Source organism: Silurus aristotelis (assembly GCF_946808225.1).
Source record: "Silurus aristotelis genome assembly, chromosome: 20".
Lineage (NCBI taxonomy): Eukaryota > Metazoa > Chordata > Actinopteri > Siluriformes > Siluridae > Silurus > Silurus aristotelis.
This window is the reverse complement of record NC_139593.1, coordinates 21,551,938-21,579,503: the sequence shown is the minus strand read 5'-3', so window position 1 is coordinate 21,579,503 and position 27,566 is coordinate 21,551,938. Positions and strand designations below refer to the sequence as shown.

The 27,566-nt window shown below is 41.1% G+C and overlaps 4 protein-coding genes across 7 annotated transcripts in view; 3 read left to right on the top strand and 1 right to left on the bottom strand.

Annotated features, from left to right (window-relative positions):
- The first annotated feature begins 264 nt into the window (after positions 1–264).
- Positions 265–7,494, top strand: stk16 (serine/threonine kinase 16). Of its 2 annotated transcripts, none has more exons than XM_083521856.1 (8): positions 265–355; positions 2,273–2,392; positions 2,490–2,709; positions 2,890–3,023; positions 3,636–3,756; positions 3,843–3,938; positions 5,130–5,251; positions 5,828–7,494. In XM_083521856.1, the coding sequence occupies exons 2-8, from the start codon at positions 2,307–2,309 to the stop codon at positions 5,967–5,969; spliced, it is 921 nt and encodes a 306-aa protein (XP_083377982.1). In that variant the 5' UTR covers positions 265–355; positions 2,273–2,306; the 3' UTR covers positions 5,970–7,494. The 2 variants fall into 2 exon arrangements, with proteins under 2 accessions (XP_083377982.1, XP_083377983.1); XM_083521857.1 differs by having other exon boundaries at positions 271–355; positions 5,808–7,494.
- A 2,560-nt stretch (positions 7,495–10,054) lies between these two features.
- On the bottom strand, positions 10,055–12,850 carry mnx2b (motor neuron and pancreas homeobox 2b). The gene is made up of 3 exons (XM_083522540.1): positions 12,376–12,850; positions 11,123–11,283; positions 10,055–11,039 (listed from the first exon to the last, which is right to left on the bottom strand). The coding sequence occupies exons 1-3, from the start codon at positions 12,611–12,613 to the stop codon at positions 10,755–10,757; spliced, it is 684 nt and encodes a 227-aa protein (XP_083378666.1). The 5' UTR covers positions 12,614–12,850; the 3' UTR covers positions 10,055–10,754.
- A 6,296-nt stretch (positions 12,851–19,146) lies between these two features.
- Positions 19,147–25,768, top strand: atic (5-aminoimidazole-4-carboxamide ribonucleotide formyltransferase/IMP cyclohydrolase). The gene is made up of 15 exons (XM_083521691.1): positions 19,147–19,304; positions 20,253–20,379; positions 20,877–21,020; positions 21,207–21,295; positions 21,396–21,547; positions 22,609–22,765; positions 22,916–23,041; positions 23,254–23,361; positions 23,459–23,544; positions 23,745–23,834; positions 23,915–24,040; positions 24,118–24,210; positions 24,480–24,662; positions 24,987–25,142; positions 25,396–25,768. The coding sequence occupies exons 1-15, from the start codon at positions 19,289–19,291 to the stop codon at positions 25,513–25,515; spliced, it is 1,773 nt and encodes a 590-aa protein (XP_083377817.1). The 5' UTR covers positions 19,147–19,288; the 3' UTR covers positions 25,516–25,768.
- An 824-nt stretch (positions 25,769–26,592) lies between these two features.
- The window catches only part of cpo (carboxypeptidase O), a 60,888-nt gene continuing 59,914 nt past the window's right edge, over positions 26,593–27,566 (top strand). For 2 of the 3 annotated variants that reach the window (XM_083522568.1, XM_083522567.1), the window contains exons 1-2: positions 26,593–26,721; positions 26,824–26,888. The gene's annotated coding sequence lies outside the window, so the exon portion shown is untranslated. Of the gene's footprint in view, positions 26,726–26,823; positions 26,889–27,566 lie in introns of all 3 variants that reach the window. The other variant, XM_083522566.1, reaches the window with a different exon arrangement.

The following is a 27,566-nucleotide window of genomic DNA, read 5'->3' as shown; positions in this document are numbered from 1 at the left end:
GGGTCCACGTGCACAAATAGTTATGGTTAATTATCCCTGGTGCTGCTCTAGAACATGCTCTTATGCCGAATACACAGAAAAAAACTAAGTATTGATCACTAGGAAACGATGTTTATGTCGAGATCATGAAAAGAATCAGTCGTGGTCACGAGAAAACCGCACTTTCATTATGTCGAAATTGTGGTGGGGGGAACAGATTGCATGGCGTCTTAGAATAACGGGCTGGCCCAAAAGCGTGGTTAATACGCATGCGCTAAACGTCACGGGACGTAATAACCCGGAAGTGCGTCCCTGTAGTGGATGCGGAAGTGGCGAGACAGCCAAAGAGGTCGGAAGCTTTAAACAAAAATAAAAGGTAATTTTTATGTTGTATTTACGTTTGCGTTTTAGTACTTTTATAGTATTATATATAAACAACTGATTATTAGCAGTAGTGTTGAGCATTGTGTTGTAAAGTAAATAAATAATTGACAGGGAAATGGACAGTTATAGCGGTTTGTTGCTGATATTCAGGTCTCAGTGCAGTGTTTGGGAGAAATGGAGGTGAAAATGTTTCAGGAAGAATAAAAAGAATAAATATTACGAGTTCATCAGTAAATTCAGGTTATGATGATTAATGTAATCACTATACAACAGCTGCGTGTAAAGTAGTGCACTTTGATCACGTGTACAAACCTGACTCTTATTAATAAGGATCCTCTGTGAGCAAAAGTATTGGGACACCCTCAGATGCTAAAGCATGAACTTTTACCCTTCACTGTAACTATGAGACCCAAAACCCGTTCCAGCTTCATGAAGATCTGCTTTCCATGGCTTAGAAGTGTGTGAAAGATCTCCTGCTATAGATCCAAACTCTAACCCTATTGAACACCTCTGAGATCATCTTTTCACCCCGACTGCAGTCCAGGCCTCCTCACGCAACTCACCTACATCTCCACAAAATCTAGTGAAACATCTTCCCTGAAGAGTGGAGCACATTTATAAGAGTGAATAGAGACGCATATCAACCTTATGGTTGGGTTTCCACAAACTATTATATATTGTAGATGTATATAATATATAATAATAAAAACCCAACCATGTTATATTTTATTGTGCATTTAAAAACATGGTTCTATTATTCTTGGAATAAAAAGTACAGCTGAGATTGAACTACTGATAAAAGCGTGAGGAAGAAGATGGCGGACTTTAGGGAACTCTGTTTGAACTCTACTACGCGTTTGGTTGTGTTTTTCCAGAAAGTATTTCCATTATGTAGACCATTGCGCTTAAACAATTATGTTCATGTGTATTTTATAGGGATGTAACGGTTTCGGGACGGGACTTTCGCTGCGGTGCACAGGTTTACCCAATGCAATCCCTTTACTGTGTGAAATGATTCAACTTGAAAACATGCACAACAATGCCAGAGTTCTAAAAACAACAAAAAGGGAACTAGAGTTAGTGCAGCGTCACGGTGGCTGCTCGCTCCTTACTGGAAATACGATTTGTAGTGCGAGATCGCCGCCACTTCCTGCCCTCGTGACCGTTTTTATGACAGTTTAGCGATCTGGATTCTTTAGTGTTTTATGTCCAGCTTCAAGAATTTCTCTAGAAAATCCTGACGATTCCACATATCGAGGGAGTGAAGGAATGAAGATATTTTTAATATTTGATATTTGAAGTCACATAATGATGTATTTCTTTTCTGCAGCTTCAGTATACATTAATATAAACCCCAGACTCGCTCGCTGTGATTGTGTTGCAGTTATTTTAAACACAAAGTTCATGACTGAGCGTTTTAGTCAGTGATCTATATAATGAAGCAACCGTCAGGAAAATTCCCAGCACACACTTAGAATTAGCATGAAGTGATTCAGCTGGTGATTTAACAGTGATAAATAAATAAAAGTTTAATTAACATTAAGTTTTAATGTCAGTCTGACGTTCTACAGACTCTTCTCTCTTCTCTCTCTAACTGCAACCTGAAGCTGGAGTTCAGACTCGTAAATATTTAAGTCGTTACCAAATTTATTTATTTTTTTTTTCTGAAAGGAAAATTCTGGTCCCCACACGCTCTTTGAGCAGCTTCTAACTAACTTCATGACTAAATATTCCAGGCATCTATTCTCCAGGGCATGCTAATCTATCTTATGACGTTTAAACGAGGTCTGCAAGGGTGACCATGGTCACTGTAAGATCATCTCTCCATGCCTTCTGATTGTTTACTTCAGAATTTGATCACCGGAGATAAAAAAAATCGTGTGTGTGTGTGTGTGTGTGTTGGTGGCAGTTCTTCTGGATGACTGAGCAATGCTAGGTCGAGGATGGGACACGCCTTGTGTATCTGCTCTCGCAGTTCCATCACCATCGACAACAAGAGATACTACTTCATCCAGAAACTCGACGAGGGGTAAGACTTGATTTCATGCGTTTGAAGATTGTATGGAGTTTTTTTTTTGTTTGTTTCTCATGTTTTCTCGCGTTTCTCCGTTGTTCTCCTCCTTCAGCGGTTTTAGCTACGTCGATCTGGTTGAAGGAGCTCAGGACGGCCGTTTCTACGCCCTGAAGCGAATCCTGTGTCATGACCGAGAGGGACGGAAAGAGGCGCAGACGGAGGTGGAGATGCACCGGATGTTCAACCACCCCAACATCCTGAGTCTGACGGGCCACGCTGTCATGGAGCGTGGAGGAAAGAGCGAGGCCTGGCTCCTCCTGCCGTACATCAGTGTACGCCACGCCTTCCTCAAATAGATCAGTAACGGAAAAACATGTGATCAGAGAATCACGGGACGGGGGGGCGAGGGTGCTCCGCACGGGGGGTTGGGGTGGGTGGATGGGCGGTGAGGGTCTAACATGTTTACTTCACACGATATGAGGGTTTGATTTTTGTTTGTTTTTGTGTTGCAGAAAGGAAGTCTGTGGTCTGTCCTGGAAAAGCTGAGGGATAAAGGTAGCTCCATGCCAGAAAGCCAGATCCTGCACATTTTCCGTGGCATCTGTGAAGGTCTAAAGGCCATCCACGACAAGGGATATGCACACAGGTGGCTACAACTACAAGGCTAATCCAGCATTCTGTAATCCAGCATTCTGTAATCCAGAACTGTAATTAAGCATACTGCAATCTGGAACTATAATCCAGACTACTGTACCCAGTGCACGAATCCCTCATGCTGTAATCCCGCATTGCCAGTCATCATAACTGACTGCTAACTGTTACCCTGTGTTTGCAATTCAACAGTAGCTCAGCATTTTATCTCAATTTACTAGCGTTATTAATTCGGTTAAAATTTTCCTAACAAATGTATACGATGTCCTACACCGGGAGTTTGCTAACCAGGCTGCTAACTCGTAAACACGTCTGCTGTAGAAGAGACCACAGCCAGAGCAGTTGGTTAAATGGAATTTTCAGACTGTAACCTGTCAACATGAGTAAGATCTCAGATGAATGCCGTGTGTGACATCATGAAGGCAGCCATGTTGCATACTGTGAGTTTACAGCAGGGACCTTTCAATAGTCACATTTTAGAACACGCCCCCTCAGGCCCCGCCTCCTAGAATTTGCGAAAAAGGAAATGTAGATAACAAATGTTTTGCTCATTTGCATGTGTGAAAGCAGATTAATTTGCTGTCCCTGTTTTGAATGTGATGATCAGAGACTTGAAGCCCACCAACGTGCTGCTGGAGGAGAACGACAAGCCCGTGCTGATGGACCTCGGTTCCATGAACAAAGCCCGGATCGAAGTGAAGGGTTCCAGAGAGGCCATGACCGTGCAGGTGGGTAGAGTTTTTGGCTGCTGATTGATTGTAAGGGTGTTGTTTATTCTCATTTTCATGATCGCTCTGTTTGGTTTTCTGGCCAGGACTGGGCAGCTCAGAGATGCACCATCTCCTACAGAGCACCTGAGCTTTTTAACGTGGAGAGCCACTGCATCATTGATGAAAAGACGGATATTTGGGTGAGAAACCTACATCATGCGAGATTATTACCTGGAGCGATCAAGCTGACGCCCCAGTGAATGGCTACTAGTTCTTGTTTTATTTTGTGTAAATTATGTTTAGGGTATATGTATGTCTATACACACAGAGAGTAAAATAAGTATTGAACATGTCACTGTTTTTCTCAGTAAATATATTTCTAAAGGTGTTATTGATATGAAAATTTTACCAGATGTTGGTAATTGTAACGCAGTCCTGCCCCGTGTCAGTGCACATTAATATCAGCTGCTTCAGTCTCAACTGATGGCCTGTATGAAGGTGTCGCACAAAAAACATCTCATGATGGGTAAAAACAAAGAGCTCTCTCTTCACAACCTTACTGTTGCAGGACCACTTGTGGAGAGCTTCAGAAAGAAGTGAAATCAGCAATTTTTTTCAAAGAAAACAGTAAGAAACGCACTGAACCTCCGTGTCCTGTGTGCACGCTCACCACGCAAGAGTCCACTGCTGCGTTTTGCAAACCAAAATTAAAGTCATCAGATGCCATAATACACACCATGTTTGGAGGACAAATGGCACTGCACATCACCCCAAGAACACCAGACCAACAGTGAAGTTTGGAGGTGAGAACATCATGGCGTTTTTCAGCATACGGTACTGGCAGACTTCATATAATTGAAGGAAAACATCCACCGAGACATTCTTGATCAAAAATCTGCTGCCATCTACCAGGATGATGATGAAACGAGGGTGAAGATTTCAGCAAGACGACGATCCCAAACACACAGCTGAGGAAAGCTGCTAGAATGGTCCAGACAATCACCTACTTTAAATCCCATTAAAGATCTATGGAAAGAACTAAAGATCAGAGTTCATAATAGAGGCCACAGAACCTTTAAGATTTGACGACTGTTTGTGTAGAAGAATGGGCCAAAATCACACCTGAGAAATGCGTGCAACCAGTTCCTCCTGTATGGAGCATTGCTCAGGTGTGATTTTAACCCTAGATTACCAACAAAGGCTTTTCCCCATCACATTATTACACATAACTTCTAAAAGGAAAAACCCCTCTCTCTTTCTGTCCTTTAAAATTAGAATGATTTTTATGGAAATAACATCGTGTGTGTGTGTGTGTGTGTGTGTGTGTGTGTGTGTGTGTGTGTGTGTGTGTGTGTGTGTGTGTGTGTGTGTGTGTGTGTGTGTGTGTCTAGTCACTAGGGTGTGTACTATACTGCATGATGATGCTGGAAGGACCGTACGACTTGGTGTTTCAGAAAGGAGACAGCGTCGCTCTCGCCGTCCAAAACCCGGTCGCCATTCCACAGTCATGCAGGTCAGAAATCCCGTCCCTTGCAACCTTCAGCATCAGTAGCAAAAAGATGGTGTAAGAAATGAGGTTTCCAGGTCCAACCAGGTCGTATCTTTATTTTTAAACCAAGTCAGGTTCACTTGGCTAGTTAGCATTGCATTCAAAAGCTAGCATTAGTTTTTATGTCAATTTGTTGTAACAGATTTTACATTGTGAATCTTCTCAGAAACCCTGTCGTTAGCGAGCTAGCATTAAAAGATTACAAACACATGAAAGGCTCTTTTCTACCCCTAGTTAGTGTTGCAGTGAAGATTGATTCTCTCTTCAAGCAAAATGAATTCATTTGAATTCTGTCAGGTTTCATCCAACGTTGGTGAGCATCAGCAGTAAAAATGATGAATGTTCCTCAGATCCTGTCAGGATATCATTTTATATTAGCATTAGCAGTGAAAAGGTGCATTTATTTAACTTGTATAAAAACCCTGTTCTGTCACCAGTAAAGATTATAACCAGCTCGTTATTATAATCCTGATGCTAGTCCATGATCTCCACCTCCATCACGCTAACCCGCCTGATTTAGCACCGCTGTCTCTGTACCAGCTACTCTGAAGGACTCCAGACGCTCCTGAGCTCCATCATGGTGACGAACCCTCAGGAGCGACCCGACATCAACTGGGTCCTCGAGCGGGTCAGGAACCTCCAGAGTTTAGATGGAGCAGCGATGGAAACTGACCGAGTATGATGAAGGGAGAGTTCTTTTTATCTTCTTCTGTGTGGACACTTTTTTTTTTATTTTTATTATTACTTTTACCTCAGTAAACACATTGAGTACATGTCTTACATCATACAGGCCCACACACACCTGAATCATCTCCCGTCACATCACACTAGCCTTTGGAATCTTTTTGCTAACTCAGTGTACTGATTAGCATCAATCGATTGTGAGCTACATTAGCCATCCAGGTTAAATTCATCTACCTGTTATTAATAGTACCTCAGCTACAGCTAACTACTGCTAGCAAAGTTATTACTTTATGTGTGTGTGTGTGTGTGTTACTCGACTCGGAACCCAGAACTAATTAGCTAGAAGCTAGTTAAAATAGGCTAATTATTATATATTGTAATTATAGACAGACAGCTGACGGTGATATCGGGGTACAATTAGACTGGTTATATTTTGCGGCTAAGATCAATAGCTAACTGTTAAAAAGGCAACTAAAATATAATAATTAGCAAACAGTGCATAGCTAAATATAGCTGGGGGTCACTATTTTTTAAGCTAGCTAATATCATGCTAATTATATGATATGAAAATTATATTATACAAGCAGGAAGTTGTTTTTTTTATGGTTTAATGACCAGGAGCAGTGTTTTATGCTGTTTTATTTAAGTGTCTTATTCTAGAAATTACACTTTATCTTTTTTATTTGTTAAAACTAAAGATGAAGTGAACAGTGAAAGTGGGTGTGTGTGTGTGTGTTTGTCAGTCAAGTTTTTAAATAAGGCCAGTGAACAGATATTCGCCAGTGCTGGAAGTCACGCCCGCGTTCTACTTAGCTTCTCTGAAAAACTTAACGCTATAGAGCCAGCTAACATTAGAATCGTACATGCTGAGTTAGCGGTGCGTTTACATTCTTCATCGCTCTAATTCTTAAAGTTTCATGGCATCTTCACATTTTTAACTGCATAGGACACGTGAAGCTTGGAGGTATTAGCCAATAGAAAAAGAGTAGGCGGGGCTGTGGCTACTTGGGAACAAGGTACTGTTTATTCTGTGGTGATTTTCTTACTAACAATTCCACAATGTTTGGCCACACGTTCTGTAGCTTTACTTTAAAACCTTATTTATTAGCAAACAGTATTTTCTCCTTTTCTTTTAAAGGTAAATTGGTAAAAAAAAAAAAAATGCAATGATTTCCTCACTTAAAAGTAAGATATAGTTACATATCAAATTTTGTGATAAGTTGTTGCTCAGTTGGTGAATTACGTCATCTAACGTTCATGTCAACCATGATGTGGTTCTGAGTATCAGGATGTGTGACGGATCCGAATTTCTGTTTATGCATTTCTTGGGACCTCTTTCTTGACATTGTTTGTTTTCGGTTGTTCTTAAACCTTGGGGTTCATTTGAGTGTGAACGAGTTTCCGAGGTTCATATTGTCATTGTATTTTATCTGTACGTATTTTGACCGAGGATCAAGACTGTAAATATACATCTCTTGTTTTGTTTTTACTTCACTGTGATTAAAAGGAATTCATGCTTTCAACTTGTTGGGGTCTATTTATTTATTTATTTATTTATTTAAGAGCTAGAAGGTGTTTATGGGTTCATTGTTAGAGGAGAAATACTGGTTTTGGCCAGCAGAGGGAGCACTTCTACTTCATTAAACGTGTACAAATACTACAGTGTGGTTTAGGAACAGAGATTCAGAATCATTTTGTAGCACGTGTATACAGAATTCACACACACACACACAATCCTTATACTCTCTTTACGCTGTAGACTTTTATTACGCACTTCTATGTTAGTCCTGATGTCTATTCCTCCTCCTCGGAGACCCATATGATTGAATTGCTAGAGCATTACCCATAATGCACTGAGTATAAAAGTTGTTTCATAAATCTAACATGTTTGATGATTGTAATGAAATTAAAGTGAACACACTAATGGATAATGAAATGAATAGTAGATAATAAAGTAAAACAAAAGAAAAAAGGTTAAAAACTCATTTTTCATGACAAACTGTAAATCTTATCAAATGCTATTATTATTGTTATTACTGATAAATTATCACAAAAAAGTAATAAATATTAATAAATTCATATAATAATTCATTTATAAATATATAAATACTATTCTTAAAATGTATTTGTGTACTTTTTATATAATTTACTAATTTATGTTAATGAACTATTGATTTATTTTTTTTATTTAACAGCAGTTTATCAGGATTCATAGTTGTGTGTGTGTGTGTGTGTGTGTGTGTGTGTATATATATAATATTCTTTTGACCTAACAAGTTATAAAGTTCCAGATGCCCAATTTTCATTGAGAATTCTTCCCTTTCCAGCTTTACTCACACACAGCATCCAGACGCTTTGTGTCTCCAAACGTTCAGCTGAAATACTTTACCGTGTCTCTTGTAAAACTCGCTAAAGAAGTTCTTCACTAGTTGGAGATTACTTTCTTTCTTGTTCATCCCAGAGCAGTTCACTAGGATTTAGGTGTGGTGACTGGGCAGGTCGCTCCATGATGGATATCACACCAGGCGTCTGGTTGCTCTTTAAATAGGGCTTTGGCTCATCTTCTTGCTGTAGAGGGAAGTCGGATCTAATGAGGCGCAGTTCAGACGGAACTGCATGGTGTAATGTTAAAATATGGAACAGTAGCCATGTTGGTGCCTTTAACCTTCCCTGCTCCAAAACAACCCCAAACCATGAAGCTTCCACTGTGGAGGTAAAAAGTCTGATCACATCTCTGACATATGTAAATGCAAATATAAATACTGTAGAGTAAATCACTGCAAACATTATCTTTGCTGAGGTACATTTCCACGTTCATGACCTCAAACTCGTTTTTATATTTATCCTGAATATCCTGCTCACGATGAAGAAAAAGCCCTGGTGTTCTAATACACTTTATTACCTTAGAACCAGACCTTTTTTTATTTATTTTTTTGTGAAATACGACCTGCTGCTTTTTTTTTTAACCGCCCCATTAGCTTAAGTGACTACAAGGCCGAGGCAAATTCTCAAGCAATATGGCGATTACTTTAAAAACCTCCTGCAGTCTGTCCGTATTCCTGTAGCCACGCTGGCGTTTCTGCTGACTGATAAACGCTCGGGGTGGAACAGCTTCACAAGGTCGAATTTATACCAAGGTTATTGGTTCTAACTAAGAAACACGGCTTTGTCTGGGTAGCAACGTGAGCGATGTGCGTTCTAGCTAGCGTATAGCTAGTTCACTTTTGGCATCTTTATTTCCTGGATAGTTTTGTAACCCCAAATATTTGCTAAAAAGTCAGCTATTTAGCACACAACTGAGAGAATGCTAGCCCCCTGGCTCTTACTGCGTCAGATTTATCGCTTAAATCACAGATAAATAAAACACGCCTGGGTCTCATCGCGTCCAGGATTATTAATTAGCACCCAGTTACGTGGACTAGCCATGATGACATCATCGTTATTGTGTGTGAGGGCATCTTTATTAACACTTCATGAACTTATCTTCTGTAGAAGGCGGAGGAAGTAATTCAGATTTAAGAGGCGCGCTCGTAAACAAGACGCGTAACAGGTTTACTACGCTGCACCATCTTCCCTGTTGTTCTTTAGCATGCTAATCAGGCTAGGTGTTTCCAGCGTATCAAGAGTCACAATGTCAGAGACAAGAAGTGGAAATGATTTTCTTCCTCATCCTGCACTATGAAACACCCTTCCAGACATCATACAATTTCTCCACACACATTACGATGAATCAAACGGATCACCTCAAGACTCCACACGTGACGTCAATGCAGATTTTCCCTCATAATTATGGCTAATTCCCTAAGCAACAGAAAACACCAATGTCTGCTAGCTACTCGACAAGCTAGTTCACCAGAAAGTTAGCAACATCTGAGCTCAGAACCAGGTTTAGCTGCATGCTGGACTTAGCATTCTTCCTATGGCGAGTATTCAATTGTAACTAGCGAACACAAACCGAGATCAATGACCTTATTTATATTACACGAAACGGTTGCTAGTTTGCTAGCTAACCCACAATCCTTCGCTAGTACTGATTCGTGTGTGTGTGTGTGTACATCTGAGTAAATGAGATGTCGCACATCGTTTAACAAAAGGATTCCATTTATTTCCTGTCATAATTGTTTGTATCTGCATTTGTTTCGCAGATGAATTAGACTGTTACACACTTTATAAAGTTGTGAATATATATTTTTTAAAAAGCAGCAACATTGAGACGATGCTAATTTTTCTAAACATGCTATTTAGCTTCCATTGATCATGAGTGATGGAATAAGCTTAGCTTAGCTAATGAAATTGTGAATGTCTTGTTTTGTTATGTTCCATAATTCCTTTGAGAATTGTTTTCATAAATCTGCTAACGGTGTGGTGTAGCTGTAGCGTTAGCACATGTTAGCATTTCTAAAACGCCACTTTGGTAAACTAAACAAAAAAACACAACAAGGAAACATTTGAAAATGTTAATAAATGAGAATTGGGTTTGTAGTATATTGTGTTAGCCAGCTAGCTAATCTAAGCTAACCTGACAGGATTTGTACATGGTATTGCTAACTGCTTAGCAAATTGAGAAAACATCTGGTTCTGAACTGTAGCTTTGTGTCACACAGTGAAGAAACAGTAGTGACAGATGTGAAGAGACGTGTTAATGCTGCTGTTGTTAATGTTCAGTCCTCTGGTGTAACATTTACATCAGTTCAGTCGTTCAGTATGTCACAGTATCTTCAGGTCAAGTCCACGTTTCGGAGCCGACACGCTCGTCCTTGTCTCTGATTGGTTTATAAGCTCATTATAACCCCGCCCCTTTTTCTTTGTCGCTTGTTTCGTCCCCATCGTCGTCTGAAGCGCATCGTACATCGACGTCCTTCTGCGTAAAGTCTGGGTGTCGCATGTCCAAATCACATTCCTCGTCCTCGTCGTCTTTCTTTACGTCCTGCTTCCTGAGCTCCGCCTGCTGAAGCTCTGACGCCGGATTCTCATTGGCCGGTTTGTGCTCTCGGGCCGCTTCCACTTGTTCCTTGACTTTGCGACTTCGTTTCCACTTCATTCTGCGGTTCTGGAACCAAATCTTCACCTACACACACAATTAAGAGTATTTCTTATAGTCATGTTGTACTGCTTAAGCACTAACGTGTACACACACACACACACACACACCTGCGTCTCTGTTAGCATTAGCGACGTGGCGACTTCGAAGCGTTTGGGCCGTGAGAGGTATTTGTTGAGTTTGAACTGGTTCTCGAGCTCGAGCAGCTGCTGGCTGGTGAAGGCCGTGCGTGGTCTCCTGCATTTTCCCATCAGCCCCACCGGAGGAGACGCTGCGATTGGTCAGAAAGGACTTGTTAATTCCACACGCTTGCTCTAACGCTATCGTTTCTATAGTAACAACATGTGTGGGAGGAGTCTCCAGTGGCAGACTGTACGTTTTATATAAAGTGTTTAGTATAAACGAGTTTAAGCTTCAGAGCTTCTGGTTCATTATTATTCATAAAAACTGCGGTGGTGTTCGGAAAAATCATACAAACATTTACATAACTAAAACAAATTAATTATTTATTTAAAGATAAAAAGTTATAATTATAATAATAATAATAATAGATACTGGAGGGTAATAATTTTTACAGATTTCTGTGTGATTAAATACAATATATAATGTTTGTAAGAGCAAATAATTTTTACATCAAAGATCTCTCTCTCTCTCACACACACACACACACACACACACACACACACACACACACACACACACACACACACACACACACACACACACACGTGTTTACTGCCATAGAATTAAATCTGACTTTGAAAGTTTTTTTTTATCTTCCTAATTTATTAATTTGAATAAATAAATGATTTATTTACAGAATTCAACACTTCATGATGTTCTTCCTGAACTGAAATTCTACATGTTCATAATTTCTGTAAAATAGTAATAATAATGTATTGTTAAATATTGTTTTATATTTTTTATCAAATGCAATTATTTTATTTCAATTTGAATGTATATAATATTAAATAATATTTTTAAATTATAAGAATATATAATAATTTGGTCTCCTTCAAGCCAAAACAAGATCATTAAATAATTATATTTTTTTTAAAAATAGTCAAATAGAAAGGAGAAAAGTTATATTTAATGCCTGTGGTATTCACACACACGGGGGAAATAACATTTTAAGTAAAATAACAAAGAAAATACACATATAGCAAATGTAATAATATAACAAATATAATAAAATGTACACATAATAACAATAATAAAACAATATAATATAAAAATTATAAAATAATATAAAAAATTTTTAAATAAATATAGTAATATAATAAAAAAACAATATAATATATAATGTAATAATAATAAAATAAAGACGTGTCATGTATAAAGGAAATAAAGTGCGTGAACACACCGGAATACGGGTGGAATCGGGGCAGAAGCAGGCTCGCGCGGATCCATGGCTCGTAGGCGGGGCTGATGTGGGGGATCCCCGCGTAGTGAAGCGCGTGCACGGAGGGGAGCAGCGGCGCGCTCGCGCACACCCCGGCAGCGGGCATCGAGAGCGGGACGGCGCGCGGGGGCGGGGACTCGCACCTGGTCGCGCGCTCCCCGAGCAGAGCCTCGATCCGGAAGTTGTTGGATTTCTCCATGGAGACGGAACTTCAGGCGTGGACCGGGTGCCGTGATGAACAGGGGCGCGCGCTGGATAGACTGATATATTAATGAATTTTCACTGCGAGTAAAAGAATCTCCACATGTTCAGGGCGAAGTTCCGCTCGGTTCCACCTGCTGGGTGTAGAACACGCTGAGCTCCAGCTGAGGTGCAGCCTGATGAAGCGCTCCTGAGCCTCTGACGCTCACTGAAACTTTCCATCCAGCTTGGCTCAGCTTATTTACATAACCGCCCCAGGCAGACGCGCTGATTGGCCTAGAGGAGCAGTTAGGTTCCTAATTAACCAATCAAAAGCTCGCACCTGAGCGCGCGCTCTGCTCTGTGAGATGAAAGAAAAAAATATATCTATATCCATTGTGAAAGGTCGATTTCCCGCTCCTGACTTGACACCACGTGACCCAGGACAGTCAGTGGTTCAGGTCATCAATTTCTGCATCACACACACACACACACACACACACACACACACACGAAGCACAAGAATAAGTCATTTTACTATGATGCCATTTCGGGGTGTTTACTGTAATGCTAGCTTACATTACAAACACTCCACCGAACACACACACACACACACACACAGTATCTGGCGCTGCGCTACAAAGCCAGAGTTTATCAGAAAATGGCGGCTGTAAACTTTAGTGCGGGGGTTATTTAGAGAACTTATGTGTGATTAGAGTTATTATTAGTGTATTTATCATCATTACTGAAATTAGATTTTTTTTACTTTTGTGGTTGAAATTAATTTGTAATTCGTAACGTGTTGTTTTTAAGACGTTTAGTACACAAGCAGTATATTTATTAGTTAATAGTCGCACCTCCTTCACTTGGATAAACAAGAAATAAGCCACGCCCCCTTCACTTAAACTGATTAGCAAAGAAGCCACGCCTCTTTCACCTCCATGACCAGCAAAGGCGTTTGTTTCATTTTTAATCTATGGATATTTAATTTCTACATCCAGCTTCAGATCGTTTTCTTTTTCGCTTTACTCTCACTTCACTTTCTCGTAGATTGTTTGTTTGTTTTTCTAAACGGGTCGCTAGGCTCGTTAGCCTTTACAGCCATTTAATGAGCGCTACACTTTACACTCCTCACACAACTGCTTCATTGTTTGTCGGCTGATAAATGGAGCTTATCGCTTTTATTACACACGAATGAGGCCTAATTACTTTTCGACTTACAGTGTCGGCTCTTTGTTCTGAACCGTCATGTCCTTTATGAACGAGAGACGCTTTCACTTTTACACATTCTGGTCCTTGATGTTTTATGGAAATGATCCTGTGATGAAAAAAACTTTCCTTTTTACTGTACAGTGGCTGTGAAAAGTGTGGAATCGCAGAGGGTTTAATGATTTTTGAGACACATGTATGTTCTCTACACATACCATGAACTTCACAGCATTCATGTTGAAAAGTCTCAGAGATTTCGAGATGCTGTTTTCTAAACTTTCTAAAACTTTCAAGTACCAACTTTCTCTTGGTGTCACCCAAATGAGGATGGGTTGCCCTTTTTGAGTGTGGTTTCTCTCCAGGTTTCTTCCTCATCCCATCTGAAGGGAGATTTTTCCTTGCGACAGAGGGTCCAGGTTCACTCAATGGGAATAAATACACATCAATTTTAATATACGTGAATTTAAAGCATGAATACTAGGATGATTTTCCCATGAACGGCTTTGAACCTTTCATTCAGAACAACGTCTTTTTATGGCTGCACGATGTAACACTAAGTACACAATGAAACTACTGTCGCACAGGGATTTATTACCCGCTGTTCACTCGTTACGCCTCCAATCATTGGCGTAATGTAGCGTTAAACACCTTTGATGTGTGGCTCGTTATCAGTTCGCGGCATGATCGAGATTGAATCCTACACTCGAGATTTTACAAAGATTTTGTTCGATTTGATTGTTTTTTTTACTACAACAGAAATGTCTTGTTCTTATTGGGTGAAATCTGAAGGGTGGCGCTGATCGTTTCTTCAGAAACGATCAACTCAGTTCAGTTGGTAATGTAATTGAAAAGATTGTGAACTTTCAGTGCAAGTTGATGAACATTTGTGCTTCTGAGGTGAGAATATTCTGGAATTCTGATTGTAGATAAAAGTGAAGAAGTCAAAAAAGATCAGACGAGGCTGAAGGTTGTGGGAAGTTCAAGTTGATCTCTAGGAGAAATAGTGTTAGCTAACCATCAGTACAACCAGATGTTTAGTAGTTAGCAAGGTCAATGTGTATTTTCCATCAATAATTACAACCAAACAGCTATGATGAGCTACAGCAATGACCACAATAGCATGGGTATCTGTAGAACCTATAATTCATAAAATCCTACCAAACACTTGGTAATGTCTGCTAGGTTTTAGAAAGAACTTTAGACTATTCCACTCAGAGTTGTTTCAATTGTTACTTTCTTGTTTAAGCAACAAGAAGATTTGTCATGTTGGCATTGTCAAGGTCAGAGGAGAACGATCGGACTGGATTGCAGCAGAGCGAAGGGCTACAGTAACTCAGAACATCACTCTGTCCCGCTGTGGTGAGAAGAAAAGCATCTCACAGTGCACATGATGTCGGACCTGGAGGTGTATGAGCTACAACAGGAGAAGATTACAGAGAGTTTCACTCCGGTCAGCCAAGAACAGGAATCTGGACTCTAACTTAATGTCTCTCTTTCGCTTACACACACACACACACACACACACACACACACACACACACACACACACACACACACACACACAATCAGCTAATTCTTCCTCACCCTCACATCCTCACACCTAATCTGCTCTAATGAAGTCCTGATGCACCAAATTAAACTCTTTCACTTCTAAGGGAATAAATATGGCGTCTGTCAGGGCCAGAACAGTTATTAGTTATTAGCCTGATGCTAAAACATGATAGATACCTAAAGACAAGGTTGAAGTGAGGAAGAGTAACTTTGCTAATGTACTTTTTCTTTTGCTCTGTTTACTTTTTTTTCTTACAGTGATGTTTACAGACTAACAGTTTTCATACAGCTAAGCTATAGCCATGTACCACAACAGCGTTGGTGTCTGTAGCTACCATTCACTTTTCTACTCAGGGTTGTTTGAGCTTTGGTAGAAGACCATCAGTCTTTCAGCAGCTAGCATTTAACAGCAATATTCTCTAATAGTTTAGTAAACCCCCCCCGCCCCCTTCATTCCAATTTCCATAAAAATCACACAAAAAAACCTGACATGAGCACCAGACAGATGGGAGGCGGAGTCACGTGACAAAAGGAAATAAAGACACGGACCTGAAGGTATGAGAGGTAAAGCGACTCTTTCTGTTTATCATAATTTGTTGGGGATCTGCTTATTATTTTATTTCTGATCGAAGGAACGAAATGAACTATATAAGATTCATTCGATTTCATGAAAACGATTTGAGGAACCGAGCCACTAAAAAGATCCGATCTTCTAATCACTATTGTATTTGCCAATCAGTGATAGCGAGCGAACGATCGTTTCAAACTAGCATAACGTGTGAGTCAGCAGGTTCACCAGGTACCATCACAGCAACACCGAGCGATCTTTTCCTCCTGTGCCCCTCAGTGCAGAAGGGAATACCCCCCTGTCTCCCTCCTGTAGAAAGAGATTGTTTAGACAATGGACGAATGAAATTGTTTGTGTGTTAATGGGGCAAATCGTGACTATAAACGCTATGTGTTTATCGCAATATAACAAACAACTGAGCATTGATACCACCGTACACATCAGCTGCTTGGACTATCTGCTTATATTTACTACATTTCATGTATAAATGTTTAAAATCACCTGAGAGCTTCTTTGCCTTTTAGTTTTTTGTGTCTTTCGCAAAGTCACCTGGACGATCCCAAAGTTTTGGGCTGTTAAGCGATGATGAAGAACGCTCCCCGAAATTCATCCATCAACTCTTACGACTTTTTATGGCTCTCCGGACGTGTTGGTGTGTGAGCGAGCCGGTGGTTTACACGCTCTTTCTTGCCCACCTCAGCGTTTAGTTTTTTTTTCTCGCGCGGTGATGCATTTCGGAGCGTCGGTAACGGCTCACCTACGCCGACCCGCAAGCAAATAAAACGTTATTGATTCTCCCACCTTCCCCTTCCAAATAAGACTTATTGTTGCTGCGCTTTTATCTAATCACTTGGCGAAACAGAAATCAGCAGCACAGGAAACAAATTAAACCCGCAGTAAGGGTGGGGGGATGAAAGGTGCTAGCAAGGGTTCACCTTTGAGAGATGAAATTAGCCCGAAAGCCGTTACAAATCAATGAAATCGATGCAATCAGCTGTAACTGACAGGAGCGGCGCTCACCTTCCTACCTCGCGCCGGCTTAATCGCCCCTGAGAGCCTCGTTTACGCAGGTTGCTTGTGCACTTTAATTCAATTAACAAAAAGGGTACAGGTTTCCAGAGAGGTCTGGCACTCGTGCAGCAATCCGGCGTGATTGCTGTAATATTCCTTAATGAAGTCTTTACGCATCTGAGACAAAAATATAAAAATGTCTCACTTCTTCTGGCAAACAGGACTGTTGAAAGAGTTCGAGTGGGACAAGCGGGAAGGTCCTTTGCCATTTTGTGATTTTGTTGAATGGATTGCAAAGAGATTCAGGGGCTTTAAATCTGACCGTCAGAACGCATGACTTTCATTGGCCCCCTTCTTATGGCTGTCTATGTTCAGGCATTCTTATTTTGCACTTTGTAGCTCAACCTAATAACTGTCATTTTGATCAAGATCAAAGATCATGATCAAACTCTTGATGTCAACCAAATGAGGATGAGGTTCCCCTTTTGAGTCTGGTTCCTCTCAAGGTTTCTTCCTTATAACATCTAAGGTAGTTTTTCCTTCACCACAGTTGCCATGGTGCTCATCAGGGATAAATGCACACCATTCACCTTAACTGTTGATTTCTGTAAAGCTGCTTTGAGACAATGTCTGTTGTAAAAAGCGCTATAGAAATAAACTTGACTTGACTAGACTCATTTTGTTGATATGATCAATTATTTTTGTTGTTGGGAAAAGGGGCAGCTCAGTGGCTAACTCTTTGGGTTACTGACCAGAAGGTTGGGGGTTTAAGCCCTGGAATCGCCAAGCCGCCACTGTTGAGCCCCTTCAGGAAGACCCTTAACCTTCTGTGCTCTAGGGGCGCTGTAACATGGCTGACCCTGGATATGCGAAGAAAGAATTTCACTGTGCTCTTATTTCTTGAAAGACCACCCTCCATAAACTAGATTTTATATCACTTATCCTACACAGAGCCACTGTGGATTCTGGAGCCAGGTATCGGATATCCTAGACGGTGTATACTACAGACAAATTTTGTTAATACCAGTCATTCTGGACTGGAGAAAACCAGGGAAACACCCAAAGCACAGGGAGGACACGCCAAATCCAAACTGGAATCGATCCCACATCTTCAGAGGTTGAAAGCCTGGAAGAACTGTATCACTAACTTAGCACTGTTGTGGATCAGCACCTGTTTTTCCTCCATGACCAGATTTAACTTCGAACGAATTCCTGTTTACACAGAAACGCGTGTGTACGGTCACATATATCTTCTATGTTCAGTAGAGTGAAAATCCATGTCCTTCATACCATTCACATCCTTCACATCCACAAAGACTGTTGGTAACCTGGCAGATGTTTGTGTGGTGCAGTGTGATGGGGTGTATTCCTGTCTACTCGTACCTGGGATCCACCACAACCGTGGCATTAAACCCGGATACATGAATGATGGAGTTTCATCGTATCAAAAGTTCAACCAGCGCATTGTTATCAGTGGTGAACAGTCAGGAAGGAAATGTAATTCGTTTCTGTACTTAAGTAGCTTTTTCACATATCTGTACTTTCCTGAAGTATTTCTATTAGTGGATTTTACTTTAACTTCAAAGTCAAATTTCGCCCTTTTTACTCAACAACCAATCACCAATCAGGGTTTTGATCGTCGCTTGATGTACATACAGTTCAGCGCCAGTTCTACAGCAAGCAGAACATTTAGAGAGGAATAAACTCGATATCGCCACAACACCCGTGGCCTCATTTCTGAATTTATTTAAAGTAGTTAAAAAGAAAGGTTTTGGGCTCATGTTAATTTGATCAGATATCAATCAGACTCATTGATTTCATTTTATTAATAGATCAGTGTGCTGAGAGTCACATTCGAGTCTTTTCATGTAAACACAGTTGTCTAAGCAAAAAGTCTTGTGACAGAAATGATCATAGGAACATTAAAGCCGTAATAAATCATAGTACTTTAAATACTTTTGAAGGCTTTTGTACTCAATGTAAAAAGGGAGTCATATTTAACCGTGTGTTTAACTACTTCATCTTAACTGCATGATTTGTGTGCCTCGTCCACCATTGAATTAGTGTGTACTTATTTTTCTACTCAGTGGCGCCATCTCGTGGTCATCAATACAAACAACACTATACTTGTTTGCGATGCATTGCATGGGTGGAGGGAGGGGAAGGGACAAAATACATTTCCCATAAGACAGTTCGGCGGATTTGGTTAAACACCCCCCCCCCCCTCTTTTTTTTTTCTTCCCCTCTCTCTTTACTCCCACGTGTTTACAGCTCGCGCGGTTTATCCTGCCAAACTCCAGTGGACCCACTTCTCACCATTCCACTCTTTGTCCAGAGACCCCGGATCTCAGCAGCATGTCCACTGAACTCGGTAACAAACTTTTTTCCATGCACTTTTCTTGCTATTGCACGAGGTGTTCAGGTTATGGCGGATTGCAGGCGTTTTTAGTTTTGTTGATGGACCACCATGCTGGATTGCTGCTTAAAGTTCATCAGGCCACCGCGAGCTTTCTAAATGAATCTATAACGCGTGTGAAGTGTGAACTTTTTTTTTTTTTTTTTACACGTTTAATTAGATGAGTTAATTGGCTGTGCGCGTGCACCAGCAAAAGTTTGTCGTGGACTGGAAAGACGAGTTAAATTAAAGGTGCAATTATCCAACAGTATATTTTAGAAAGTGACTCATTAACACTTCCAAAACTTCCGTTCTTCCTGTTTTTGTACAACTGAACAATTAAGGGTTAGGGGCCTTGCTCAAGGGCCCAACAGAGGCAGCTTTGGAAGTATGTGATTTAAACTTGACTTGTTTCCAACTTCTTAACCACTGACCCACTATTTCTTTTTCTTTTTTATAATGCAAAAAACGTATTTTAGCTTTCCAAAGGAAAGTAGCTGTTACTCAGTGGTATAAAGTATTTGAGTTAAATGTCCTTTGTTTCTGGAATCTTTTGCCTACTTTCTAGTTTTACTGAGTAACAGTGCTAAAAGCAGCTTTGACTCTACTCAATTTCATTTATTATTCAATAGAGCAGAAGTTTATTACTCCACTATATTTTAATGGACAGTCACCATTAACATTTACATTTTGCACCTCTGTCGAAGAGGTCTTAGTCTCAACACTCCCCGACTTGCATCCTCTGGCCTCATTTTCAGTCTAAAAAGAGCTCGAATCAACTCAAAAAAAAAAATGATTAAATGATTTAAATGATTTGCTTATTTGATTTGTACATTGAATACTAATGGTTCTTCTACTTGTTTTATCATTTCATTCTGCCATGTTGAAGATCATGACTAATTGTCTGTGATCTGTGTGTCTCAGCTCTCCTGAGTGTGTCTGATAAGACAGGGCTGCTTGGCTTTGCGAAGCGGCTCGTGTCGGTCGGATTGTCGCTGGTGGCCTCGGGCGGCACCGCTAAAGCTCTGCGAGATGCCGGACTCACAGTGAGGTGAGGAATGGAACAGGACAGAATAGAGGTCGACCGATTAATCGGTTTTGCAATTAGTCAGCAGATAGTTGATTGCTGGAACCGAATCCATACCGATAGTTTTTCCGGGTTGCGTTAGACAGCAATGCAGCGGCCTCTAGAGGCAAATCACTAATGCCACGTGCTGTTTATTTGAAGTGTCTTTTTAATTTAAGAAATACGTTTGGAATGTTACTGTGTTTCAGTTTGAACGCATGTCTTAAATTTTTCTTAACATTTATTAAGATCGTTCATGTCTGTATTTATTTTATTATTAGCACATTTTTATTTAAAAAAACATTGGTTTATTAATCAGTTATCCGCAAATCCAAGCCAACCTTGTCAGTATTCTTAAAATCCAGTATCTAGGACGGAATATGCTGTAGGACACTGATTTTGATTGTAATCTATATTTATGATTACTGAACACAAAGGATTTGCTTGTGGAAAAGTCGACTTTTTCTCCTGTATGGTTTCAGAGACGTGTCTGAGCTCACGGGTTTCCCCGAGATGCTCGGCGGTCGGGTTAAAACCCTCCATCCTGCTGTTCACGGAGGAATCCTGGCCCGAAAAACTCCGTCTGACCAGGCTGACATGGAGAAACTCGGCTTTAATCTTGTGAGGTAAGATCACTATAAGCACGATTCTGCTAAATATGTTCATTTTGGACACTAAAATGCGAGTAGTGTTGGTGGGGGGAAAATAATTTGGCCCAGCAGGCTTCAACTTATCATGTGACACCACATGATGCCTAATGAAATGTTTGGCCTCCTCAGCATTAGCTCCTGTTGTGTGTTTCTTTTGGTCAGAGTGGTCGTATGTAACCTGTATCCTTTCGTAAAGACGGTTGCGTCCCCGAATGTGACTGTATCTGACGCAGTGGAGCAGATTGACATCGGTATGCTGGACGTTTGAATTCCGTCCTCTTTTCATGGATTTGGTGGACAGAAAGTCTTTATGCAAAACATAAATGAGATAATGAACCATTTCCTGTGCAGGTGGTGTTACTCTCCTCCGTGCTGCGGCGAAGAATCACGCCCGAGTGACGGTGGTCTGCGACCCAGCTGACTACGAGCTGGTGGCCAAGGAGATGGAGGGCTCGGGTGAGAGCGACACGTCCGTCGAGACACGCAAAACTCTTGCACTGAAGGTGAGCAGAAACCCCCGGATAGGCCACGCCCACTTAGTGCTTGGTTTAGGTGACTCCCCTCAGTACTCTGGTTGCTGGACACCTCCCATTCAGCACAAGCTTCATCCTATCAATGCTTTGTTTACTAAGCTCCACCACTTAACATTTCTTTCTCAAGCTCCACCCTTTGTGATCTGCTTATTAAGCTCCACCCACTTGGTACTCTTACTAAGCTAACTTTATCCAGTTCCCTGCCTACTAAGCTCTTCTATAAAGGTAGAGAATGCGATGAGTTAAGGAAAGACGATCATGTCCTGTACTCGTACAAGTCGATCAACGCTGCTACTACTTGTTTTTACAGCAGTGCCCTCGGGAAACAGGTGATATTAATGCTTATATTAGCGGCGTGCTCTTATGCTAGTACTTCCTATCCATCTAACGGTCGGCATACAAACTGTAAACGAAATGACTGCTTTGAATGTTGTATAAATTTCCATTTTTTATATCGATATTGTGTTTTGGAGAATCGATAGCGTATTGGCATACAAATTATCACGATGCTCACGCATATTGATCTTTTCTTACACCCCCAACATTCTGTAGGTGTATCTACTACCCAGAGTGGTTATTGCGCAACGTGCGATTTCCTCACGAGCGCTTGCTTGAGCAACACGTGATTTATTGGAAAACCCGTTGTTTGACATGACGAATACTTTAGTTCACTTCAGAACATGGAACAAAACAGATTTTCAGGTCAGACCTCATCCGTGGTGGTGTGATGAGTAAAGTGTAGGGTAAGAAGCAGCATTTGGACCCTGGTATACTCGGAATTCTCCGATTTGCTGCGGTGTTAAAGTCCACGTGGAAAACGTCCATCAGTGTTTGTCCTGATCGCCCCCTGATTCCGCATTCTGACCTTTAGTGTGGAATCACTGATGAGCACAAAATGGGCAGTTTATACTTTTCTTGATGTTGGGCATCTGTAGGTATTATAGTGCAGCTTAGATATACATACAAATGTGTGTGTGTGTGTGTGTGTGTGTGTGGTTTTATTTTTTTTAAATGACTCCTCCTCTCTGCAGGCGTTCACACACACCGCGCAGTATGACGACGCCATTGCCGATTATTTCCGCCGCGAGTTCAGCAGCGGCGTTTCTCAGCTGTCGCTGCGTTACGGCATGAACCCGCACCAGAGTCCTGCGCAGATTTACACGCTGAAGCCCGCGCTGCCAATAAAGGGTACACACACACACACACACACACACACACACGTCTACAAAAGCTGTATGATTTTGAATAAAATTGCTCTACTCAACTGTGTGTATAAGAAGTTTATTCTTTGGGATTACTTTTGTGTGTGTGTGTGTGTGTGTGTGTGTGTGTGTTCAGTGCTGAACGGAGCTCCAGGCTTCATTAATCTGTGCGACGCTCTGAACGCATGGCAGCTGGTTAAAGAGCTGAAGAGTGCGCTGCTGATGCCCGCTGCCGCGTCTTTTAAACACGTCAGTCCTGCTGGTAAGATAAACGTGTGTGTGTGTGTGTGTGTGTGTGTGTGTGTGTGTGTGTGTGTGTGTGTGTGTGTGTGTGTGTGTGTGTGTGTCTGTGTGTGTCTGTGTGTGTCTGTGTGCGCGCGCGCAAATATTTTACATAGTGACTCAAATTTCTTTACACTGCCTTGTATTTATCTATCCGCGTACACAGCCATGTTTTCTTCGTGTGTGTTTCAGGTGCGGCTGTGGGTGTGGTGCTTAGCGAAGACGAGGCTAAAGTTTGTATGGTGCACGACATGCTGAAAGATCTCACGCCACTCGCTACGGCTTATGCACGTGCCAGAGGTACACACACACCCCACACACACACACAGACGGATGCAGCATGTAAAGTTTTTTCTTAATGATAAAAAGTATGTGACTGCTCAGTGATATGTCTCAGGAGCAGATCGAATGTCCTCATTTGGAGATTTCGTCGCTCTTTCGGACTCGTGCGACATTCCTACTGCGAAGATCATCTCCAGAGAGGTGTGTGTGAGATTCCGTTTGAATGCTTAGAATCAAAATTATTAATCATTCTTAATTATTCATTATTAATCATATTATTAATATTTTTGTTATTCAGCAATGCTAATCACTTGACTAGGCGTTGAGAGCGCAAATTTAACTAAATGCTTGTTTGACTCGTTTGCTAATTTTTACTTTTTAAAAAATCTAACTATTGCTAGGTTTCGGATGGAATTATCGCTCCAGGTTACGACCCCGAGGCTCTGCGTATCCTCAGCAAAAAGAAGAACGGGAATTATTGCGTGCTTCAGGTACCCATAATTTCAAAACACCTCACGATCAAAATGTGTTCTGAAAGAAACGTAGATCCATATAGACATTTCCTCATCAGATGGAGCCCAGCTATGAGCCGGATGAACAGGAAGTCAGGATTCTGTTCGGGTTGCACCTGAAGCAAAAGAGGAACAACGGTGTGGTCGACAAGCAGCTCTTCAGCAATGTCGTCTCCAACGGCACGGTTAGTGTACATTTTCATGACCACCATTTCCCTACTTGAAATACCACGTTATTAATCTAGTGACTGTCTCCTGTTAGCTGTCCGAGACGGCTGTGCGCGACCTGATAGTAGCCAGCGTCGCTGTGAAGTACACGCAGTCCAACTCTGTGTGTTACGCCAAGGACGGCCAGGTAAGTACAAAGATGTGGTTTGGAGGCCATATTGGTTGCACCACGATGACCAGACAGACGTTTGTTCTACATATGACTGTTCCGCTGTAGCTCTTTGCTCCCCCTTTTTCTCAATAGAGGTCATTTGATTAATCGGATCATCAAATCTTGGCAAAAATCCATACCAATAGTTTTTCCGGGTTGTTATACTGTACAAGCATGTCCTTTAGTTATAAAGCTTCAATCCTTTTAATATGGTCATATTTTCCTGCTCTTGCGCACTCGTGCAGGTGATCGGCATTGGTGCAGGTCAGCAATCTCGGATCCACTGCACCCGTCTGGCAGGTGACAAAGCCGACAACTGGTGGCTACGCCACCACCCCAGGGTTCTGGGCATGAAGTTTCGTGCCAACGTAAAACGTGCGGAGATCGCCAACGCTATCGACCAGTACATCAGCAACACCATTGGAGAGGTGAGAGGGTAACTTGTTTCTTTTTAGTTATCCTGAGACAAGTTATCTTAGCTGGAATAACTGGTGTAAATGAGACTTTGAGCTTGAAAGCACTTTCACTCTGATGCAAATCGGTTGCTTTAATTTATATTAAGATGACCTGGGGTGAGTTAGAATAACTTTCTGCATAATTGTAAAGTGGTAGGGGGCGGACGGTTTTGCTAACGAGTGATTATTTAGTTTGATTAGTTTTTATCTCAGGTTACCCCAATGCAACGGTTTTGTTCTCTAACTAGCTGTGTGTGTGTGTGTGTGTGTGTGTGTGTGTGTGTGTGTGTGTGTCAGGGTCCTGACCTGGCTGTGTGGGAGGCCCTGTTTGAAGAGGTTCCCGAACCTCTGAGCGAGGGGGACAGGAAGCAGTGGCTCGGCTCTCTGCAGGCCGTCGCGCTTAGCTCTGACGCGTTCTTTCCTTTCAGAGACAACATCGACCGTGCAAAACGGGTACGTAGCATCTAGCAGGCTAGCATTCCTCTTCAGCCTGTAGGCCACACTGCACTGGAAGTTCTCACTGGGGCTAGGTGTGCATGAATTACTTTCAGGCTTGCTGATGTTAGCCAGACAGCCAGTACTACTTATAAAACCACATGTGGCAAACTTAAAAATTGTCAAATGTAAGACGTCTGAAGTAAGGTTTGCTTATTATATGCTTATTTATTTATTGAAAGGAGTTCTTGATCGTGGCTTTCTGTTTCAGAGTGGGGTCGAATACATCGCCGCGCCATCCGGTTCCACCGCTGATGAGGTCGTCATAAAAGCCTGCAACGAGCTGGGCATCACTCTGGCGCACACCAACCTGCGTCTCTTCCACCACTGAACCACGTCGCAACATCGTCCTGACTGCTGAGCCTGAGGGAAAGGACCAAGACCTCTTAGCACTTCTTTAGCACATTCCATTGTTTCACTGTAACTAATAAAACCTTGTGCTGAATCACAATTTGCATTATATTTAACACAAGGCAGATCATGTTTCATAACACTACACCACACCTTACTCACATTCCATCCATTATGCTGTCTAAGGTGGCTGATGCACCTGAAACAGAAACCATTAAAAAACTCAATTGAAACTTCTGTTTTGGTGTCTATTCCTTTGTCCTGTGATTAGTTCTAGCAAACACTATACCGTCTTGCTAAGAAGCAGTTAGCTAGTGAACTGGGAAAGAACTCATTATTTGCTAGCTTTGTGAATCATTTCTCATGGTTTTTAAGTAGATTGTGTTCTGGACCTTAGCAGGTTAGCTAGTTCTTATTTACTAGTTCATTCATGGCTTACATGTTAATTTTTTTTTTTTGACCATGAATATGTAACAGTCTTCCTTTATTCTTTGTTTTTGTTTCCTGAAGTTTGATTCTATCCAATCAGATTTCAGCTGTCGCGTTGCCTCGGAGCCTTAACCAATCAGATTGCGAGTTGGCAGCTCCAGGACCATCTAGCAGGCGTCCAGTAACGTCAGCGTTTTCACGTCCTTTGATTGGATGAGCTCTAGCAAACCGCACAATCTCAAATCTATTCATGTGAATTTAATTCTTATTTTAATTACACGATTAAATTCTTTTATTTTTGATTACACTGATTTTATTGCAGAAACACTCACAAGGACATTTACAAGATGGACTTTTTAAGAAAAAAGCTGGAGATCGTGAGGGGAAAAAAGGTTGCCAAAACGGTTCAAAACAGCTTTTTCATGAACAGTTTACACTTTTTGTGTTTTCTTTCCAGTAGAATGTGAGTGTTTTGCACCGAAACACAATTTGCCGGAAGTTTAAATCCCCAGGAAAAAAGTTAATGCACAAAAGGTGCAGGGGAAAAACATTTATTTACTGCGTACAAACAGCGTTGTTCATGAACGAGTCACTCATTTTAAACGACTCTTTTATATGACTCGTGACTAACGAGTCGCCTCAGAGAGCGAGTCTTTTATGCCGCGCATGCGCGTCAGCAATTGTTTGTTTAGTTTGATTTACACAGCAAACAGGCTGCATTATTATTGTAATTACTGCTTCATCGGAACATAGAGAGGTTTGTTCACTGAATACAGAACAACTGTCATTTTTATCTGCTTAAATTAGCGACATGACTTATTTACAAATAAGTAAAATGATCCGATTTTGCCATCACTAGAGAGCCAAGCCATCATCATCATCATCATCATCATCCCCAGCTTTGGTTTTCCCCTAAACAGAAAGGTGTGTTATATATTTATTTAATACCTTGTTATGATTTGGCCAAATCTGTAAACCAGGGGGACATCTTTTTATTTAGCTACATATTCTAATCTAATCTGAATATAATTGAACATAATGTAGTATAGTATTAATAAAATATTGTTTATTATTACAGAGGATCTATTTTCCTTCTAGTTTTCTCCTTATCATGACTTTATGTTCTTGTGATTTCGACATAAAAGTTTTTTTTTCTTCATTAAGACAATTTCCTCGTGATCAGTGCTTGAATTTTCTGTGTATTCAGCAAAAAGAGCTTGTCTTTAAGGCAGTATCATGGAGCAGGCATGTGGACACAAATGATGCTGCTTCTAGAACATGCTCTTATGCCGAATTCACAGTAAAACAAATGACTGATCACGAGGAATGTTCTAGATGCAGCATCATGGATAATACATGGATGTGCCCGCTGCCACACATGGTTATGGCTATTATTCATGATGCCTTTAGAGTCTAGAACATTTAAATCTAGAACAGGGTCTTATAGGAAATACAAAAATGAAGTTGTGATCACATCGAGGCAAATCGTTGTAAGTAGTAGCTCAGTGGTTAAGATTGGGTTGGACTACTGATTTGGGTTCAAATCGGAGCAACGACCACTGCTGGGCCCTTGAGCAAGGCCCTTAACCCTCAGCTGTATAA

What these genes read in the sequence shown, in the direction of transcription:
- atic (XM_083521691.1), top strand. An exon ending in GCAAAACTCTTGCACTGAAG is followed by an intron (nt 21,548 to 22,608) that starts GTGAGCAGAAAC and finishes TCCTCTCTGCAG; the next exon opens with GCGTTCACACACACCGCGCA. An exon ending in CGAAGATCATCTCCAGAGAG is followed by an intron (nt 23,545 to 23,744) that starts GTGTGTGTGAGA and finishes AACTATTGCTAG; the next exon opens with GTTTCGGATGGAATTATCGC.
- mnx2b (XM_083522540.1), bottom strand. Translation starts at nt 12,613, where the DNA reads ATGGAGAAATCCAACAACTTCCGGATCGAGGCTCTGCTCGGGGAGCGC. An exon ending in CCGATTCCACCCGTATTCCG is followed by an intron (nt 11,284 to 12,375) that starts GTGTGTTCACGC and finishes GACCAATCGCAG; the next exon opens with CGTCTCCTCCGGTGGGGCTG. An exon ending in TAATGCTAACAGAGACGCAG is followed by an intron (nt 11,040 to 11,122) that starts GTGTGTGTGTGT and finishes TTGTGTGTGTAG; the next exon opens with GTGAAGATTTGGTTCCAGAA.
- stk16 (XM_083521856.1), top strand. Translation starts at nt 2,307, where the DNA reads ATGGGACACGCCTTGTGTATCTGCTCTCGCAGTTCCATCACCATCGAC. An exon ending in GACAAGGGATATGCACACAG is followed by an intron (nt 3,024 to 3,635) that starts GTGGCTACAACT and finishes TGTGATGATCAG; the next exon opens with AGACTTGAAGCCCACCAACG. An exon ending in GCCATTCCACAGTCATGCAG is followed by an intron (nt 5,252 to 5,827) that starts GTCAGAAATCCC and finishes TCTCTGTACCAG; the next exon opens with CTACTCTGAAGGACTCCAGA.